At 31.6% G+C, this 18,786-nt stretch overlaps 1 protein-coding gene across 1 annotated transcript; it reads right to left on the minus strand.

Annotated features, from left to right (window-relative positions):
* Positions 1–12,876: 12,876 nt before the first annotated feature.
* On the minus strand, positions 12,877–18,786 carry LOC132718511 (ATP-binding cassette sub-family G member 5-like). Its single transcript, XM_060702212.1, has 10 exons — positions 18,196–18,786; positions 17,673–17,905; positions 17,207–17,339; positions 16,327–16,596; positions 15,583–15,802; positions 14,991–15,190; positions 14,487–14,625; positions 14,033–14,218; positions 13,401–13,522; positions 12,877–13,131 (listed from the first exon to the last, which is right to left on the minus strand). Exons 1-10 carry the CDS (start codon positions 18,506–18,508, stop codon positions 12,965–12,967), a joined length of 1,983 nt encoding a protein of 660 aa, XP_060558195.1. The 5' UTR covers positions 18,509–18,786; the 3' UTR covers positions 12,877–12,964.

Below are 18,786 nucleotides of genomic sequence, written 5' to 3' on the forward strand. Positions count from 1 at the left end.
TGTCTGTTACAAACCCTGAGCTTAAAATAGCATGCAGTGTTTACCTGCAGAGAATATAAACAAAAACAGCTGATTTTACACAGGAGAAGTTTCATGGGTTTAATAACTCACAGATTAATTAAAGACATTATCAAGCCATCTTGTCTAGATATTTTTTTTGAACTTTTTTTACTGGAATGCTGTATGTGTCCTTCATCAAGTCAGACAATTATATCCAAATCAAAAGGATGTGCCTTACATGGGACATTTCTTTTAGGAACAACGTGCTAAAAATGTTCTTGATAGAAATTGAAAATATTTTTAAACTTTTAATGTATAAAATTTTTATACATATGCAACATTTAGATTGATTAATATTTGTGAAATGTAATTCTTGACTACAAGATATTTACAACAAAATATAGTGTAAATGAAATATACCTGGAAGTTACTTTTACTGTTTTCATGATGTTTAAAGAGATAAATACAGAATCCCTAAAGAAAGCCCAACACGGCAAAATTGAAAATGTTGCAGGCTCGGTTTGATTGAGCCTGTTCATGGACGGTACTGGAAAGTGCAAGTTACCGTCCACGCCCCCTATCATCGGCTTAAGCAGAATTCAACATTCAAACATGGTTTAGTAAAATTTTGAATTTAGAAACATCTACAGATGTGTTCATACGGCGGTTATCATGGAACCTTCAATGTGACACAGGAGTGTCATTCCATGAAAAGCGGCGTATGGTCCCCAAGTAAAAAAAGCGTGTGCCCTAAACGAGAAAACAATGGGCGGAACTAAATAAAATGGAATTTTGAAAGGGGATCAGAGGTTATGAAGCCTGCGTATCACAGATAAGACGTCAAAAGACAAATTTTAAAAGCAGGCAACATATCCTAAGGGTGATTCAACATTATTCAAGTAGGAATATTGGAACCACCCAACTAGAAAATGCCGAAAGGTTGAAAATAAAAATACCACAAGCGCAACAATAATGTCGTGCTGAACGATCTTTAAGGATCGAAAATATAACATCATTGATTAAATGTACGGGGAGACTTTTAACAGCCGCCACACGGCACAAATGACACGAATGTGATCATTAAAGAGATAAATGCAGAATCCCTAAAGAAGGCCCAACACGGCAAAATTGAAAATGTTGCAGGCTCGGTTTGATTGAGCCTGTTCATGGACGGTACTGGAAAGTGCAAGTTACCGTCCACGCCCCCTAGCACCGGCTTAAGCAGAATTCAACATTTAAACATGGTTTAGTAAAATTTTGAATTTAGAAACATCTACAGATGTGTTCATACGGCGGTTATCATGGCACGTTCAATGTGACACAGGAGTGCCATTCCATGAAAAGCGGCGTATGGTCCCCAAGTAATAAAAAGCGTGTGCCCTAAACGAGAAAACAATGGGCGGAACTAAATAAAATGGAATTTTAAAAGGGGATCAGAGGTTATGAAGCCTGCGTATCACAGATAAGACGTCATAAAAAGCAGGCAACGTATCCTAAGGGTGATTCAACATTATTCAAGTAGGAATATTGGAACCACCCAACTAGAAAATGTCGAAAGGTTGAAAATAAAAATACCACAAGCGCAACAATAATGTCGTGCTGAACGATCTTTAAGGATCTAAAATATAACATAATTGATTAAATGTACGGGGAGACTTTTTACAGCCGCCACACGGCACAAATAACACGGATGTGATCATTAAAGAGATAAATACAGAATCCCTAAAGAAAACCCAACACGGCAAAATTGAAAATGTTGCAGGCTCGGTTTGATTGAGCCTGTTCATGGACGGTACTGGAAAGTGCAAGTTACCGTCCACGCCCCCTAGCACCGGCTTAAGCAGAAACCATTTCAATACAAGTTAAATCAGTACTTTGAAATTAAAAAACAAATCATAGATTCATGGATTATTGTAAATTTGTTGGATATAAATACTCTTTGATAAAGCCAGGTCAGTAAAAGTTATTGTTTTTCTTATCATGCATTCAGCTTTCCAATGTGTCGTCTGCTAAATATCTCCCTCCCTGAAATAAACACTGCCACGTGCTTTTGTTTACTACTGAAGGTTCATGACCTGTTGTGATCACATGGCTCCTCCCAGGGAAATTCAAATTTGACAGCCAGTATTTTTTTCCAGAAATGCACTTAACAAAGTTATATTTTGAATAATTTTGGTCAATCTTTATCAAAAATATCTATGCCTACATACATGCCAAATGTTGTTTTGATGCTTTGGTAATTACTCTTAAATCTTTGAAAAGGGGTCCCTGAAGTGAAGCATGCATACAATTAATAAGAAACCTGCCCTAGCGCCATCTGCTGGCTTTTATAGTCCAGTTGGGCCTTTAAATTCCAATTGGTTATAAGTCAAGGTATAAATAGTCAAACAAAAATCCAAAAATGAAACCGAAACTATACGTTCTTAGCATATTTAATTATTTAAAAAACCTATTTAAGTCAATCGCAACTTCTCGGTGCTCGACGTAAACTTATACCTTGTTGACCTTGTTAATCATAGTTTATAGTCGAGGTGTTCCAAATGAGATATTAGCGCTGTGATTTATTGCACATTTACATATCAAACATCTTTCGTATATCGTTATATCGTGTCAAAGTCGACTTAGAGATGAAAACGAAAAGTACATTTAGTCTTTTTTAGAAAAAGAATGTCAGTGGCAAACAGAATGTGCAAATGACATATTCCGGATTTGGTTATGATTATATGGCAATGGATATTCTAAAATTGACTATGACTTTAAATATAAACAAATAGTACTTTGGATTATTTCATGTAAGAAAGCAATCCATCTAGTTTACGAAACATCGTTAGTCCGTTCATACCTGAAATAATGCACGCAGAGGCACCTTTTGTCTTCCTCCACCAGTAAAGCTGAAAAGTCGCAATATGATCTTTTCAGTGTTAGTACATTCGTGACTCATCTTACTTTACTACACCAAAAGTCACTTAGTAAATCTATTGATTGGGGCGAGGTGATCAATACCATATTATTTACTACAGAGTTTGAAGTATATGTGTATTTACTTTTCAAATAAACCTGATAAATTACAAACATGCTACGTTAAGGCCTCAACAGACGGTAGGATTTAGTTGTACAGCACTAATTAGAGATAAGATGTACAATTTTCGAAACTATACAACACTTGTATTCAGACGGTAATTCTACACTGTAAGAATCATCTGAGGTTTCCCCTAAAAAGGATCCCTTTACATTGATCCTTTACATACTTTACTCATTAAATACTTTATTTCGCCATGAGTAATGATTGAAACACCTCCATTTTTAGCTCACCTGAGCACAAAGTGCTCAAGGGTGAGCTTTTGTCATCACTCTGCGTCCGTCGTGCGTCCGTGCGTCGTGCGTCCTTCAAAAAATGGCGTCAAACTTTTCAAACAACATCTCCTCCTAAACCACATGGCCAATTGCAACCAAACTTTACAGAAATGATCCTTAGGTGGACCACTTTCAAAGTTGTTCAAAAATTTAAATTCCATTAAAAACTCTGGTTGCCATGGCAACCAACAGGAAAAACTTAAAATTTTTTTTTTAAAAAAAACCCTAAGAGCTAGAGCTTAGATATTTGGTATGAAACATCTTCTAATGAGTGTCTACCAAGTTTGTTAAAATCAAAGCCCTTGGGTCAAAATTGGCCCCGCCCCAGGGGGTCATTGATTTTCCCTATAATTTATGCATATAGTAAAAACTTAAAAAATCTTCTTTTAAAGAACTCAAAGAGCTAGAGCTAAGATATTTAGCATGAAACATGTTCTAATGGGTGTCTACCAAGTTTGTTCAAATAAAAGCCCTGGGGTCAAAATTGGCCCTGTCCCAGGGGGTCATTGATTTTCCTTATATGTGTATAGCAAAAACTTAAAAAATCTTCTTGGAAAAAACCCAAATAGCTGGAGTTTAGATATTAAGCATGAAACATCTTCTAGTGAGAGTCTACAAAGTTTGTTCAAATAAAAGCCCGTGGGTCGAAATTGGCCCCGTCCCAGGAGGTCTTTGATTTTCCCTATATGCATATAGTAAAAACTTAAAAAATCTTCTTTTAAAGAACCCAAAGAGCTACAGCTAAGATATTTAGCATGAAACATCTTCTAATGAGTGGCTACCAAGTTTGTTCAAATAAAAGTCCTAGGGTCAAAATTGGCCCCGCCCCAGGGGGTCATTGATTTTCCCTATATGCATATAGTAAAAACTTAAAAAATCTTCTTTTAAAGAACTCAAAAAGCTAGAGCTAAGATATTTAGCATGAAACATGTTCTAATGGGTGTCTACCAAGTTTGTTCAAATAAAAGCCCTGGGGTCAAAATTGGCCCTGTCCCAGGGGTCATTGATTTTCCTTATATGTGCATAGCAAAATTTTAAAATTCTCTTTGAAAAAACCCAAATAGTTGGAGTTTAGATATTAAGCATGAAACATCTTCTAGTGAGTGTCTACAAAATTTGTTCAAATAAAAGCCCTGGGGTCAAAATTGGCCCCGCCCCGGGGGTCATTGATTTTCCTTATATGCCAGTGTATAGCAAAAACTTAAAATCTTCTTTGAAAAAACCCAGATAGCTAGAGTTTAGATATTAAGCATGAAACATCTTCTAGTGAGTGTCTACCAAGTTTGTTCAAATAAAAGCCCTGGGGTCAAAATTGGCCCCGCCCCAGGGTGTCTTTGAATTTTCCGGTATGCATATAGTAAAAACTTAAAAATCTTCTTTTACAGAACCCAAAGAGCTAGAGCTAAGATATTTAGCATGAAACATCTTCTAATTAGTGTCTACCAAGTTTGTTCAAATAAAAGCCCTAGGGTCAAAATTGGCCCCGCCCCAGGGGGTCTTGATTTTCCCTATATGCATATAGTAAAAACTTAAAATATCTTCTTTTAAAGAACTCAAAGAGCTAGAGCTAAGATATTTAGCATGAAACATGTTCTAATGGGTGTCTACCAAGTTTGTTCAAATAAAAGCCCTGGGGTAAAAATTGGCCCCGTCCCAGGGGGTCATTGATTTTCCTTATATGTGTTTAGCTAAAACTTAAAAAAACTTTTTTGAAAAAACCCAAATAGCTGGAGTTTAGATATAAAGCATGAAACATCTTCTAGTGAGTGTCTACAAAGTTTGTTCAAATAAAAGCCCTTGGGTCAAAACTGGCCCCGCCCCGGGTGTCATTTATTTTCCTTATATGTGTTTAGTAAAAACTTAAAAAATCTTCTTTTAAAAAACCCAATGAGCTAGGGCTTAGATGTTTAGCATGAAACATCTTCTTATTGGTATCTACCAAGTTTGTTCAAATCAAAGCCCCTGAATTAAAATTGGCCCTGACGGGGGGGGGGAGTAGATCATTGTTTTTCATTATATGTGTGTAGTAAAAACTTAACATTGTGAAACATCTTCTAATGGGTGTCTTCTAAGTTTGTTCAAATAAAAGCCCTGGGGTTTAAACTGGCCCCGCTCCGGGTGCCTTTATACAGGTTAGCGACCTCAGGGCCATCATGGCCCTCTTGTTTTTAATGTGAAGCCTGACCGAGACTCAAACCTGGGACCCTCGGAATACCGTACTGCCGCTACTGCGGCTCTACTGACTAAGCTATCTGGCCGCCTATAAACTACCTCCCCTCCCCTTATTAGAGAACAATTCAATACCGTGACATAATCATTTTCGGAATGATTTGGGATTCGAACATAACACAACTTTGGGTCTGAAGAGTTTTTCAACATCATTTTTACCCCATGTTACGACTATGTTTACCTTGTAGCCCTAATTGTTCTGGAATTTCATTCATTACACCCATTATAGGAGATAATTTGGTTATCTGTTACTTGTCATTGTGGGAGGTCTGTAAAGATCTGTACGACAAGATTTTTAAAATAGAACATGTCCTATCCCTTACATCTAGACTTAAGGTTTCCGAAATCAAATAATAGTAGCCTTCACACATTAAGATTTGTCTGTGCATCTTAGTTTTAATTGGTGTTGTACTTCAAAATCCTACCGTCTGTTGAGGCCTTTACTGACTGGATGCAGTGTTTGTTCAATTGCATTAAATCACTTGATATGCAGATAACATACCTAGATATTTACATTTAAAGGCCTCATGATAACATTGACGTTAGTTTGTATGCATAATTAGAGTAAACATCTGCATATCAGCTAATTTATTTTGAAAAATAAAATGCTTATACAATGTCCTCAGTATGCGCAGTATAAATAAAGACACAATAAAATTATCATTTTAAGTAAAATATGTAATTCATAATGCACGTACACGCTTTTAAAGCTATGATCTCGAGTAATTAGTTGTGGTTTTAATCTATACATGTACTAGATGTATATGATTTTTTTTTAAGAATTGCTTAGAAAATGGAGCAGAGTTGAAAAATTAGGTTTTTAATGTTGTTAACATCACAACAACATTTTCAATATGACCAAACTTTTGCACATACTATATTTTGACAAGTGATATAATCACTAGATCGTTCACCGGCCCAAGGAATATGAATTATGTATATAACATAACATATATTTTATTCAACATAACATTGTATACATACAATTTATAGTCATTCAGATACTGTGTGGTGTAAAGTGTCTTACAGACAGTACTACATATCAAATATGTCATCTTCAAAAATTTCACCAGTGTCATGTTTAAATGTTGAATTCTGCTTTAACCGGTGCTATGGAGAAAGGACGGTAGTTTGCACTTGTCAGTACCGTCCACGAACGAGCTCAATTAAACCGAGCCTGCATCAATTTTGCCATTTTTGAACTTTCTTTACGGATTCTTACTTTCTCTATTTTACTTAGGTCCATAAGATTAGCATTTAAACTACAAAACAGATATGTACGTGCTGTGCGTTTTAGTGTCTCGGGAGAAAATATTTTTATCATACTGTCAAAGTGAATGTAAAAAGTTACACAATGGTAGGGTAAATGTTGAATTCTAGATAATAATTTAAACAAACTTAATGATATTCTACCAGTCAAAACAATTCGCTAAATACCTAGGTTTTTTGTGGGTTTCGGACAAGAAGTTTCAAAAAAGGCTTTCCAATACGAGTCAATCTAAAATCATGTGACTTCCTCGGGGGGGGGGACAATTTTTAAACTTGGTTCATGCCCTATGCAGATTTTGGTGAGGTCTATTAAAGAACGAATTAACTATCTAAGCTCTCGTGTTTGTCTTTAGTTACTCTTCCAAACTCATACGCAACACGAAAAAATCAGTGCCTCAATCTGCTTTTTGCCAGTTATTATTTTTTTTTTTTTTTTTTTTTTTGGAACCACGTTTAAGGCCCTTTTATTTACTTTTCCTTTTTACATAATACATTCATTTTACATTTTTCAATTAATTATTTTACATAACATACGTTACAAACTAATATATATGTTGTTGTAGACATTTTAAAATAATTTCAAAGAGCTTAAACGTGAATCTCTTTAAGAAAAAGTTAAGAGAAAGGATATTATATTTTAAACAAGATAGAGTTTTGTTAAATCAATTTAAAAAAAAAAAAAATCTTGAGTCAGTTGGAAAAATGCTGACAATTTGGGGAGGTGCTATAATATAAAAGGATAATTTGCAAGAGAATAAAAAAACTACGATAAGATAAAAAAAAATGGTAATATTAAGAAAGAAAGGCTGCTTTGGTAATATACTTCTGACATATCATCAATCAGTTCTTATAACATTATTAGAAAGTTATTCCACTTCCTGTTGAAATCAGCAAGAGAATCATTTTGAAATGCTATGTATTTTTCTAAAGATATTCTATCAATCAATTTTCTTTTAAACACAAGATTATTTGGTATTTTCTTTTTTGTTTTACAACTATATATATATAATATTTGGCAAATAAGAGAATATATGATAAAATTTTATTTCGTGAATGAAAAAAGGACAAAAATTTGTCTTGGGTTGCAAGTATACCAATTTCAACCAACCATTTAAACAATTCATTCCAGAAAATTTGTGTTTGTTGACAGGTCCAAAATATATGTTCTATGCTATCTATTTCCATATTACAAAAATCACAAAGACTAGACTCCACTAATTTACATCTAAAGAGAAATTTGTTAGTTGCAATATTTCTATGTAGGAAATCAAAATAAAAATTTTGCAAAATATTATCCTTACAAATATCAAACGCATTCAAATATATTTGTTGCCAATTGAAATTTTTATCTGGAAATACTGCCTCCCATTTTAACTGGGATTTTAGTTTTTCATTCTGGTATTTTAGCTTTCTTTCTTTTTGAACCTGTGTTAATTTTCTATTTAGGAGATGTGTTTCTGTTTTTTCTAAAAGCTCATAAATATTTATTTCCTCAGTTGTTACAGAAAGAATGACATTATCTAATTTTCTTTTCCAACATTTTGGGATTGAAGAGATAAGTCTATGGTAATTTAAAAACTCAGTATTAGGAATGTTATATTCAGTTTTTAATTGACTAAAAGTTTTAAATTTTTTTGCGTTTATATCATAGATATCTTTTACATGGTATATATTTTTGTTTCTCCACTGTCTGAAATAGAGAAGGCTATTGTTATTTTTTATGTTTGAATTTTGCCAAAGAATTTGTTCTGAAATATTTTTCGGATTTTCATTAAAATTGATTTCACTCCAAGCTACTAATACTTCGTGTATAAATTTATTTTTGATTTTAAATTTCAATATATCTTTTGTGTTTATATTGCATTTAAATATAGATATTCCACCTAAATGATTTATATTTTTCTTTATTATTTCTTTCCACAACCCATCATTTGAATCGTTTATTATTCTTTTTATCCAGTTCGATTTTATTGAGTTCAAAAATATAGGAATGTCAATCATATTTAGACCTCCGTTTTTGTACTCCTGTATTATTACATCCCGTTTGACTTTATCCCTTTTTGAGCTCCATATAAATTCATAACATTGTTGTTTAATTGTATTTACAGTTTTATTTGGAGGATTGGGTAGAACAGAAAACAGGAAAGTTAATTTTGGAATTATTAATGATTTCAATACTGAGATATTACCAATTGTTGTGAGATGTCTAGCTTTCCATCTGTTTATGTCTATTTGGAATTGAGATAATCTGTTATCGTAATTTAATTTGAGGATATGGTCAGTTTTTGAATGAAATGTTATTCCTAGTGTTTTGACACTTTCTGATGTCCATGAAATATTACTATATTTTTTTCTACAATATATAAGGTCGTGCTGGTTTCGCAGTGGGCCTATTCTTAGAGCTGTACATTTACTATAATTAAGATTTAGACCCGAGATGAATGAAAATTGTTCAAATATATATAACATTTCTTTGAAACTGTTATTTGTACCATCTAATAATATTGTTGCATCATCAGCAAACATGCTGCTTTTTACTTCTATATCAAATATATTAAATCCTTTAATATTTGTATTTTCTCTTATTGCTATGGAGAGGAGTTCAATTGCTAAAATAAAAATGTAAGGAGATAAAGGACAGCCTTGTCGGACTCCTTGTCTGATATTAAATGAGTCCGACAAGAAACCATTGTAAAGAATACAACTTGTTGGATTTTTGTATAACAATTTTACCCACATTTTTAAATTTGGTCCAAAGTTAAATAGATCGAGTGTTTTTAAAATAAAATTATGATTCAAACTATCAAAAGCTTTTTCAAAATCAGCAAAAAATAATATTCCAGGTTTTTCGTTTGTTCTGCGTACTCGATTACATCATAAATCAATCTTATATTTTCACCAATGTATCTGCCTTTAATAAATCCAGTTTGGCTATTGTCGATCAAGTTATTTAGTACACGTTTAATTCTATTAGCAATTACTTTACTCAGTATTTTATAGTCAACGTTCAATAAACTTATTGGCCGCCAGTTTGAAAGAATGATAAATCTTTTTTTGGTTTTGGATTAAGGTAATTAAACTCTGTGCCTGCAACTGACTTAAATATTCAGTTTCGAATGAATAATTAAGAGAATTTATTAGATCATTTTTAATTTCATTCCAAAACATTTTTTTAAAATTCAACGTTTATACCATCTGATCCAGGACTTTTCCCATTTTTCATGGTTTTAATTGCTTCGATACACTCTCCTTCTGTAATAATTCCTTCACATAATACTTGCTCGTTGTCGTTTAGTTTAGGGATTTTATTTTCATCATAAAAGTCATATGTTGAGTCTCTTTGTATCTTTTCACTGTACAGACTTTCATAGTATTTTTTTTGCTCATTCAGAATTTCATTTTGGTTTGACGTAACATTACCATTGACATTTAGATTATTAATAAGTTTTCTTTCAGCATTTCTAGTCTCTAAATTTTTTAGCAATTTAATGTTTTTTTCACTGTTGTCTAATTTAAAACTTTTTATTCTCGTTATAATTCCATTGATATTTTCATTATGAAATTGTTCTATTTCTGATTTTTTCAATTCTAAATTTCTATTTAAATTTTCGTCAAAATTGCAGGCTATCTCAGTTTCAATTTTTTCGATTTCTGTCATAAGTTTTTGAATTTGTTCTGTTTCTGTTTTCTTTTTATATTTTGAAAATCTTATAGTTTCATTTCGTATTGTACTTTTAATAACTTCCCATCTGACTAAAGGGTTTGTGTCTGTATTAAGAGAACGTATTTCAGTTATGGCATTTTTAATTCTGTCTTTAAATTCCATATTTAAAAGTAAACTATTATTTAGTTTAAAAACACCAGGTCCTCTCACTATAGGATCAAAATTTAAAGTTACATATGCTATTGAATGATCAGATTTAAAACTAGGCTTTATGCCAGATTTTTCAACAATATTTACCAAATCATTTGAAAGAACAAAATAATCTAATCTACACGCTATATTTAACCGTACTTTTGAGCGCCAAGTAAATCTTTTAGTGAACGGATTTTGTACCCGAAATATATCATTAAGTTGAAAAGTTTCAAGTATACTTTTTATTTTTTTGCGACATTTCAAATGTGTATGAGGGTTACCACCTTGTTTGTCAATATTAGGTTCTAGCACTACATTAAAATCTCCTCCTATAATAAAAAAGGTGATCACTTCTGTCTTTAATGAAGGCTTCTAATTTACAGAAAATATCAATATCATCTTTATTTGGGCCGTATACATTTATGATAAATACCTCTTTGTTTTCAATCTTTACATGAAGTGCTAATACACGTCCGATCTCAATTTCAAAAGTATTTAGAATGTGAATATTTAAACCATTTCTGAAAAGAACTGATACGCCTAACTGATTACTTGAATTCCCACTATTAATTATTGTTCCATCCCATTCTTTTTCCCACTTTTCTTTATCAGCCTGTTTGAAATGCACTTCTTGGAGAAGGCTTATGTCAACCTTTTGTGTTTTCAACCATTGAAAAATAGCAATTCTCTTGTCTTTTCCAGAAATTCCGTTAACATTATAAGTAAAGATAGTAGTTTTAGACATTAAATTGAATCGATGAAGAAAATTTATATACCACCAAAGCAGTTAAAAATTGTTCAAGTATAAAAGTCTTCCTGCAAAGAGGATTAAGTTGTGAATTACATGACCGCTACTAAATATTGTTTAAATTGATGTTTTATCTATTGTAAATGAACTATGACATTTTTTATTAATATCTAATGAATTGCTTGGTAACATTACAGGTATGTTAAAATAACAATAATAAATTTTTAATCTAAGCTTGATCGCTATTAAGTTAAATCCTAAGTAAACCAAATATGACATACATATACATATATTCGGTGCAAATCAATGTTAAAACAGTCATTACGTCATTTTTATCTACTATCAGGATTTAAAAATGAATGAAACAACAACAACAAAAACCAAAATAATTCAACATGACATATCAGAAAGAGAATATTATTATGGTACCTAACATACACTCTTACATATCATTTAAAGATGTGAATATTTGGAGAGAAAAAACTAAATGTTATGGATTAAAAAAATTTTAACAGAAAAATATTTATGTTTATTAAGTCATTGTCCAATGATTACTAAAGTTACTTTATTCTGAAATGAGTTATGAAGGAATTTTAGGTGACATTTGGAATAAGAGGATGAAAACAGAAAAAAAATATCTATCTAATTTTGGTATCAGTACTATCAAAATCATTTATATATCTTATATTTCTTAATATCAAATCTAATTAATTTAAACAGCAAGCAAAAAATATTACACTCATTTTGAAAACTCCTACCATCAAATCTAATAAATGTAATTGCTAGCAAATCACATTACATACAGTTTGACATTCATGCTATCAAATCTAATACAAATCATGTTACATTCATTTTGACATTCACACTATCAAATCTAATCGATTTAACTGAAGACAAAACACTTTACATTTATTTGTACATAAATACCGCAAGCAAAATACATTGTATTCCCTTTGACATTCATACCATCAAATCTAGTAGATTTAACTGAAAACAAAATATATCACATTCATTTTAACATAAATACAGCAAGCAGAATATATTACATTAATTTTTACCTTTATACTATCAGTCTTAATACGTTCAACTACAAGCTAAATATAGTGTATTTATTTTGACAATTTGAAATTTTGACAATCATAGTACCATAATCTAAATAAATTAACTGCAAACAAAGTATATTATATTCGTTTTGACGTTCATTTATACTTTTAAATAAATTAACCACAAGCAAAGTATACTATATTCGTTTTGACGTTCATTTATACTATTTAATGGTGTAACTTTTACCGAAAACAAAAACTTGACATTTTTAGAGAATTGTTATTGTTTTATTGCAGTACCGTTTTGACAGAAGATAAACACAACATACTTTAATTCAAATCTGTTTCGTTTATTTCTTTCATTTCATAAAAATATCTACAAGAAACATAACTGACCATAAATCTTGGTCAATATAAAATATATTACATTTAACAACAGGTATCACACAAATCTTTACAAATGTGTCAATGTAAATTTCGTAAACCAGATAATTTGAAGACGATAATAGCAAATATTAGAGTCCCTGCCAAATAAGCTGCTAAATATCCGAAGTTGTTTGCAATATCATCCACAGCACCAGGGTAATATTTGTTTAGGTAATCATTTCCACTTTCAATACAATTTAACGTCACTGAAATGTATCAAATATTTTGGTACTATAAATTCATTATACTATGTAGTTCATATAAAATAGAAATACATAAGGTAAGATAAATATTAATTCAAGTTATACTGATATTATTAATGCGATTTGATATTCTAATACTTTGCATGGGATGACTAAAAGATTTTCCTACTTTTATACAGGAAGAAATTAGTAAAAAACACAACACTTATTTTGGTCAGGTATCGGAGCATTTGCAGTCATTTTTTATTGTATGCCAATGTCTTCAAACTTACCATTCCGATCACAGTCAAAGTCAAGGTCTTTAAACTCGTTTGCTACAAAAATGGCTGCAGAATATCTATGTATTAGTATATAGCTTAACCACTCCATTGGTTCAACCAGGGTATCTAATGTTCTAAAAAGGAAATATATTTTACAGACGTTGGAAAAATTGTTACACTGAAGTTACACTAGACAAAATGTGACCTTTATTCATAAAAGAAAATAATAATAATACATTTTTTAATAAAACCTTTCAAACAATCATTGATATCTTATTCATCTGTAGAGTACCTTTACTTACACTGAAAAGCATAGCTTTTAATACATCGTTACGGTCACATTCAATGTCTTTTTTTGGAAATTTTCAAAATCGACGAGAAGGAAAACTCACTTACAAAGTTTTATTTTTAAATTACTTTGACGACAAAGAAATGATATATAATGCGTGTTTTCAACCTACATGCAAATCTATTCTTTTAAATATATAACCTTCTCTATTTCTCTAGATGAATTTAAATGAATGTCATCCCAAATTTAACTCATTTTCCGTAAATTGTCAAGGAAATGTTTCAACAATGTAAACTTGAATAGATTTTGCAAAATTTCCGTTCAAGGAATTTTGTCACACAAATATAGATCATACTTAATATATCCTGACGCTGCAATGACAGCAACTGACTGCAGCAGAACAGCAACACTGTTGGCTAAATTTGGATTCATAAACATTCCTAGACAGGCAACAGTCAATATCTCTCCCCAATAATGCAGCATGAACACCTCGAGTGTAAATATACCAAATCTATCGGCACTTGGGTACATCCCGCAAACCCTGTAAATGAGAAAGGGGAAAGAAATCCTACAAAATATGTAAATAGTACTTTTACAATTAGATAACAAAAAAGCATTTGTGCTTAATCAGATCACTCATTGTGCATATAATAGTTAAAAACGCAATTTACTTTTCTCTAAGACAAATTTACTGTAATGCTATATCAACCGCTATTTGTACTTTAAAAGATACCTGAGCAAGAAGTAAATGCAGTCTATAAATAGCTATGTCTTGTGGAAATTGTGATTTATATAAAATTTTACCATACCAGTATATAATACTGCTAAATATGGCACTCGACACAATATTGAAGGGTATGACATGTATGGAGTAAGCTATCAAGAATGTCGCAGGTCCATACAATCCGTCTCGACTCTCACGGTAGTATAAATCCCGCAAACATAAAACTGAAAATTGAACCGATTATGTTGACAATAATAAGTTTAAACGTTGGTGTACATCTACAAAATATACGAGGCATCAACAAACATCTGGTCTTCGAATATATTTGTATAAATTTTGCCTGCGCCTGCGTTTTGTTGAACATTTTGCCATCCTGATCCTCTCGTTTTTTCAAGTTAAAATATGTTTAAAAGAAAAAAAAGAAATATTTCAAGAATCAGATGTCATAGAATCAGACAACAAGTATGTCTTGGTCAAAATATATCACAATAAATGTTACGTTATTAAGTAATAATTGAATTAACACTTATTTTTACTGATTTCTGCATGATATATGTACATGTTTTTGCAAGTAAATGATTATACGTACAAAGTGCAATGCTGTTAATGATGCCCATGAAGGGAGGGCCTGTGGTAGCGTTGTAGATCAGACCAATACGGTCCTGGATACTTGTCTGGGTGTGTTTAAGCCTTCCCAAGAAAATGATGATGAACACCATAAACAAGGGGAGTAGAAAAATACGAGCAAAGTAGTCCTTTCGATCTCTAAACACGTTAGTATACATCCGGCTGGGAAAAAAAAGATTTGTTCATTACCGCTAAATTCATTATTATAGACATGTGAAAGCAAAGCATATTAATTCATTACCAATGACAAAGTAACCGTCATGGGTGTAATAGTCTCGTTAGTAAGTTTTTCATAATCTTACAAATATGGAGTCTCTGTCATTTTATATTTATAAAATGTCTTATATCTGTAGTAGTGTTTGTTTTTTTTAATTTTACATTATCTGAATAATCTATTCAAAATTGCAAAACAGCAGATTTGAGACATTTCACAAATTACTGTCCAAATAGATGCGATGGCTTGTTTTTATTTGTAACGTAACAAAAGATAATGATATAAGAAAAAGAAAGTTTCAACCAATAATCTCTATTGATTCAGTAAAATAATGATTTACCCTATAAGTGTTAGTAGCACCCTCATATAACTTGGTCCGCTACCTGCTTCACTACCACTACCAAGCTTACGGCCATCATTTTCATTCATGGCATTTCTTATATTGTGGAGAGTTTGTTGGTTTATATGCGAGTTTTGAAAAGCTTCTACTAAACTATCTACTCGTTTCGTACTTTCATATTGTCTTTCTAAATCACGACGATCTATGCTAGCAACATCGACTGTCACAAAAGAGAAAGACTTAAGGGTATTTTACTGTATTGCACTGTATTGCTTTGGGGTGTTTTATTATAAATAAATTTGGTGAAAATAAGTTAAACTTTCATTGAAAAAAAACCCTTAAGACTAGAGTATGTCTTTAAACAAATCATTCAATTAATATAACTATAAATATTGGTTATTGTTTATTTTCTATTAATGTATTTTGTTTTACGTTTTATTGTTACGCATTTTATGTTAAGTTTTAAACGATAAAAAAATTTCATATTTTAAAATCAACGACTCGTCAATACAAAATATAGACTTTAAATTTACTCGTTATGTGTTATATTGTATTGTATTGTGTAATTTGTGTAATATTAATCTTAAGTACATTCATTTGATCAGCAATACAAGATATGAAACTGTTGATTCGTACAACATATAGATATCATCTAGTATTAATAGTAAATCCCTTCAAAATATGCCTCAAAGATTTAAGTTGCATTGCATATCTAAGTAACGACATAATTTCCCTATAACTTACCATATCTGTCTAAAGGATTGGTATATCTATCACAAGGATAACCAAGGGCAGTGAAATAAGGAACCATCTCTTTGGCAGGTCCACAATACACCATCTGTCCCTTTGACATGATTCCAATCTGATCAAACATGTTGAAGATATCTGAACTAGGTTGGTGGATTGTTAACAGCACAATTTTCCCTTGTTTAGCCAGATCACGAAGATTTCTGACCAGGTAACGAGCAGTGTAACTGTCCAAACCTGATGTTGGTTCGTCCAACAAAACCATATCTATATCAAAATTAACAAAATTATGTCTTAAACAAAGCCAACAAGATCATATCTATGAAATAACCAACAAAATCATTTCGATAACTTATTCAACAATGTATTTTATTTGGTATAATAAATAAACCATGTTTGTAAAAGAACAAATAAATTATTGTAACAAAACCAGCAAGGCTTTATTTTAGCAGAACAATTAAATTATATCTATAACAAACAATTTTTAAAAGGGAACCAACGAAATCTAGAGAAGCAGAAAATGAAAACAAATCCAAGTTTGAACAGATGTCACTTAAATTTAACAGAACTAACCAAAAATTAAGCAGAATAGAATCGTTATTTCTAAGTGTCAGATACTCGTATATCTGTGAAAAAAAATCATTTTAAGTAAAAAAGTAAGGTTTGTTACAGTACAGTAAAGATGCGACTTCCCTTAAATAAATAGATGAGTTTTTAAATAGGACATTTCGCACATCCTTAATCAACAGGGCAATAGACTAAAGGTTACATAAAACTAGGAAGAGAATGATTTACAATTTACTGTTTCATGGGATGCATAATACTTACAAATTGTTATATGTCAAGATGTTTATTTGGAGAAATCAATATATATTACCTGGATCTTTAAGTAACTGTATTGCTATGGTAACTCGTCTTTGCTCTCCCCCAGAGATTCCACGAATTATATTACTTCCTATCCTTGAGTCAGCAACATCTTTTAGACCCATTTGCTGTATTACTTTAGCTACCTTCAATTTTTATTACAATTATGAAATAAACTACGTTGACAAAGATGTATCAAATTTACTTCTTCTCGATATAAATTTAGTCCATGTTTTCATGTAACAACCTCATGAAGGCATACATTTTAGTTATCACATATAAACATTCAATTTGAACATCAATTCCTTATTCATTTCCGGTCATACATTCAAACGCTAAGATACGTCATTAGAAAATCTACACAGATAATTGAGCTAATTACATTACATTTCTTTTATTTCACATCATTTAATATTTGTTGAAAGGATTGCTATAATCCTGCAAAGTAGTTATTTTACTACTTTATAAAAGAAAACTACCTTCCGTTCAATACCATCGGTTGTTACATGTCCTGGTAATTTCAGCTTTGCAGTGTATCTTAACGTTTCTCTAACAGTTAAGTTAGGTAACAGCCGATCAGCCTGCATGACGTACGTAGCATATTGTTGGATGACGTCACGAGTACATTTAACGTTGTTAAGATATACCTGGCCATTGACATCTCCGGTGGACCGACTAGATATTACATCTAGCAGTGAGGTCTTACCCGATCCTGAATAAATAATATATGCAAAGACATTGCTATCGAATGTTACATAAATGCCTAAGTATCACCTATTGTACAAAGTATATCATTCTGCATTAACATGTATTGTTAGCACAGGCTTTTACAAAATTCTTCATCAATAACTTCGTTCAGAGAAGCATATTTAAGTTTTACATAATAGAAGAAAAAACATTCTCTATATATACTGAAATGATAAATGGTTCATAATCATCTCATACCTTAATTGATATAAACTGACTTAAATGGACATTTTAAATGAGCTAAAAATTGCATACCTGAATTGCCAAGAATTGCCGTGAGCTCTCCTGTTTTCACTTGCAAACAAATATCCCGAAGAACTATTTTCCGTCTTATTTTTCTAAAACACGCCCCTGTCCACCACGGTCCTACCCATTCCTTCACAACGTAACATACATTAGATATATTCAGTGTTGATTGCACAGTAGATACTCCTGGTATTGGTGTTACTTTATCGTCTTTTGTGTCAAAATGCATCCCATTGGCTCTAATAAAGCCATCTGGTGCAGAATACGCTGTGGAACCATAACTCCCAAGACTATTTGACTGTATAAGTCTTGTTGTGTCCATGTTATACTTATTACTCGTACAAATCAAGTATGAAAATATTATTACTAAATAAAATACACACAAAAATACGATCTGCACTTTTTAATAAATCTTTAATGATCACTTACGTCCAATAGTATACTAGATACCTGCTGTAGCGTAAAATATACAGTTTACACGAGTTTCAAATTTCACCGACTGTAAATATTAGAAATAACTTTATCTTAGGTCAAAGCATTTTAATAATAAGACTGTCTATGTACATGAAAGTGACAATGTTTTATAACCACTAAAGTTTA

This window comes from Ruditapes philippinarum, unplaced genomic scaffold, assembly GCF_026571515.1.
Source record: "Ruditapes philippinarum isolate M1 unplaced genomic scaffold, ASM2657151v2 ctg386_1_1_1_1, whole genome shotgun sequence".
Classification (NCBI taxonomy): Eukaryota; Metazoa; Mollusca; class Bivalvia; order Venerida; family Veneridae; genus Ruditapes; species Ruditapes philippinarum.

Excerpts from the sequence above, each read along its gene's own strand:
- LOC132718511 (XM_060702212.1), bottom strand. The coding sequence starts at position 18,508 with ATGGACACAACAAGACTTATACAGTCAAATAGTCTTGGGAGTTATGGT. Across the intron at positions 15,191-15,582 it reads GTGCTACTAACACTTATAGG|CCGGATGTATACTAACGTGT; the intron begins GTAAATCATTAT and ends TTTTTTTCCCAG. Across the intron at positions 14,219-14,486 it reads TTTAGCAGTATTATATACTG|GGTTTGCGGGATGTACCCAA; the intron begins GTATGGTAAAAT and ends TCTCATTTACAG.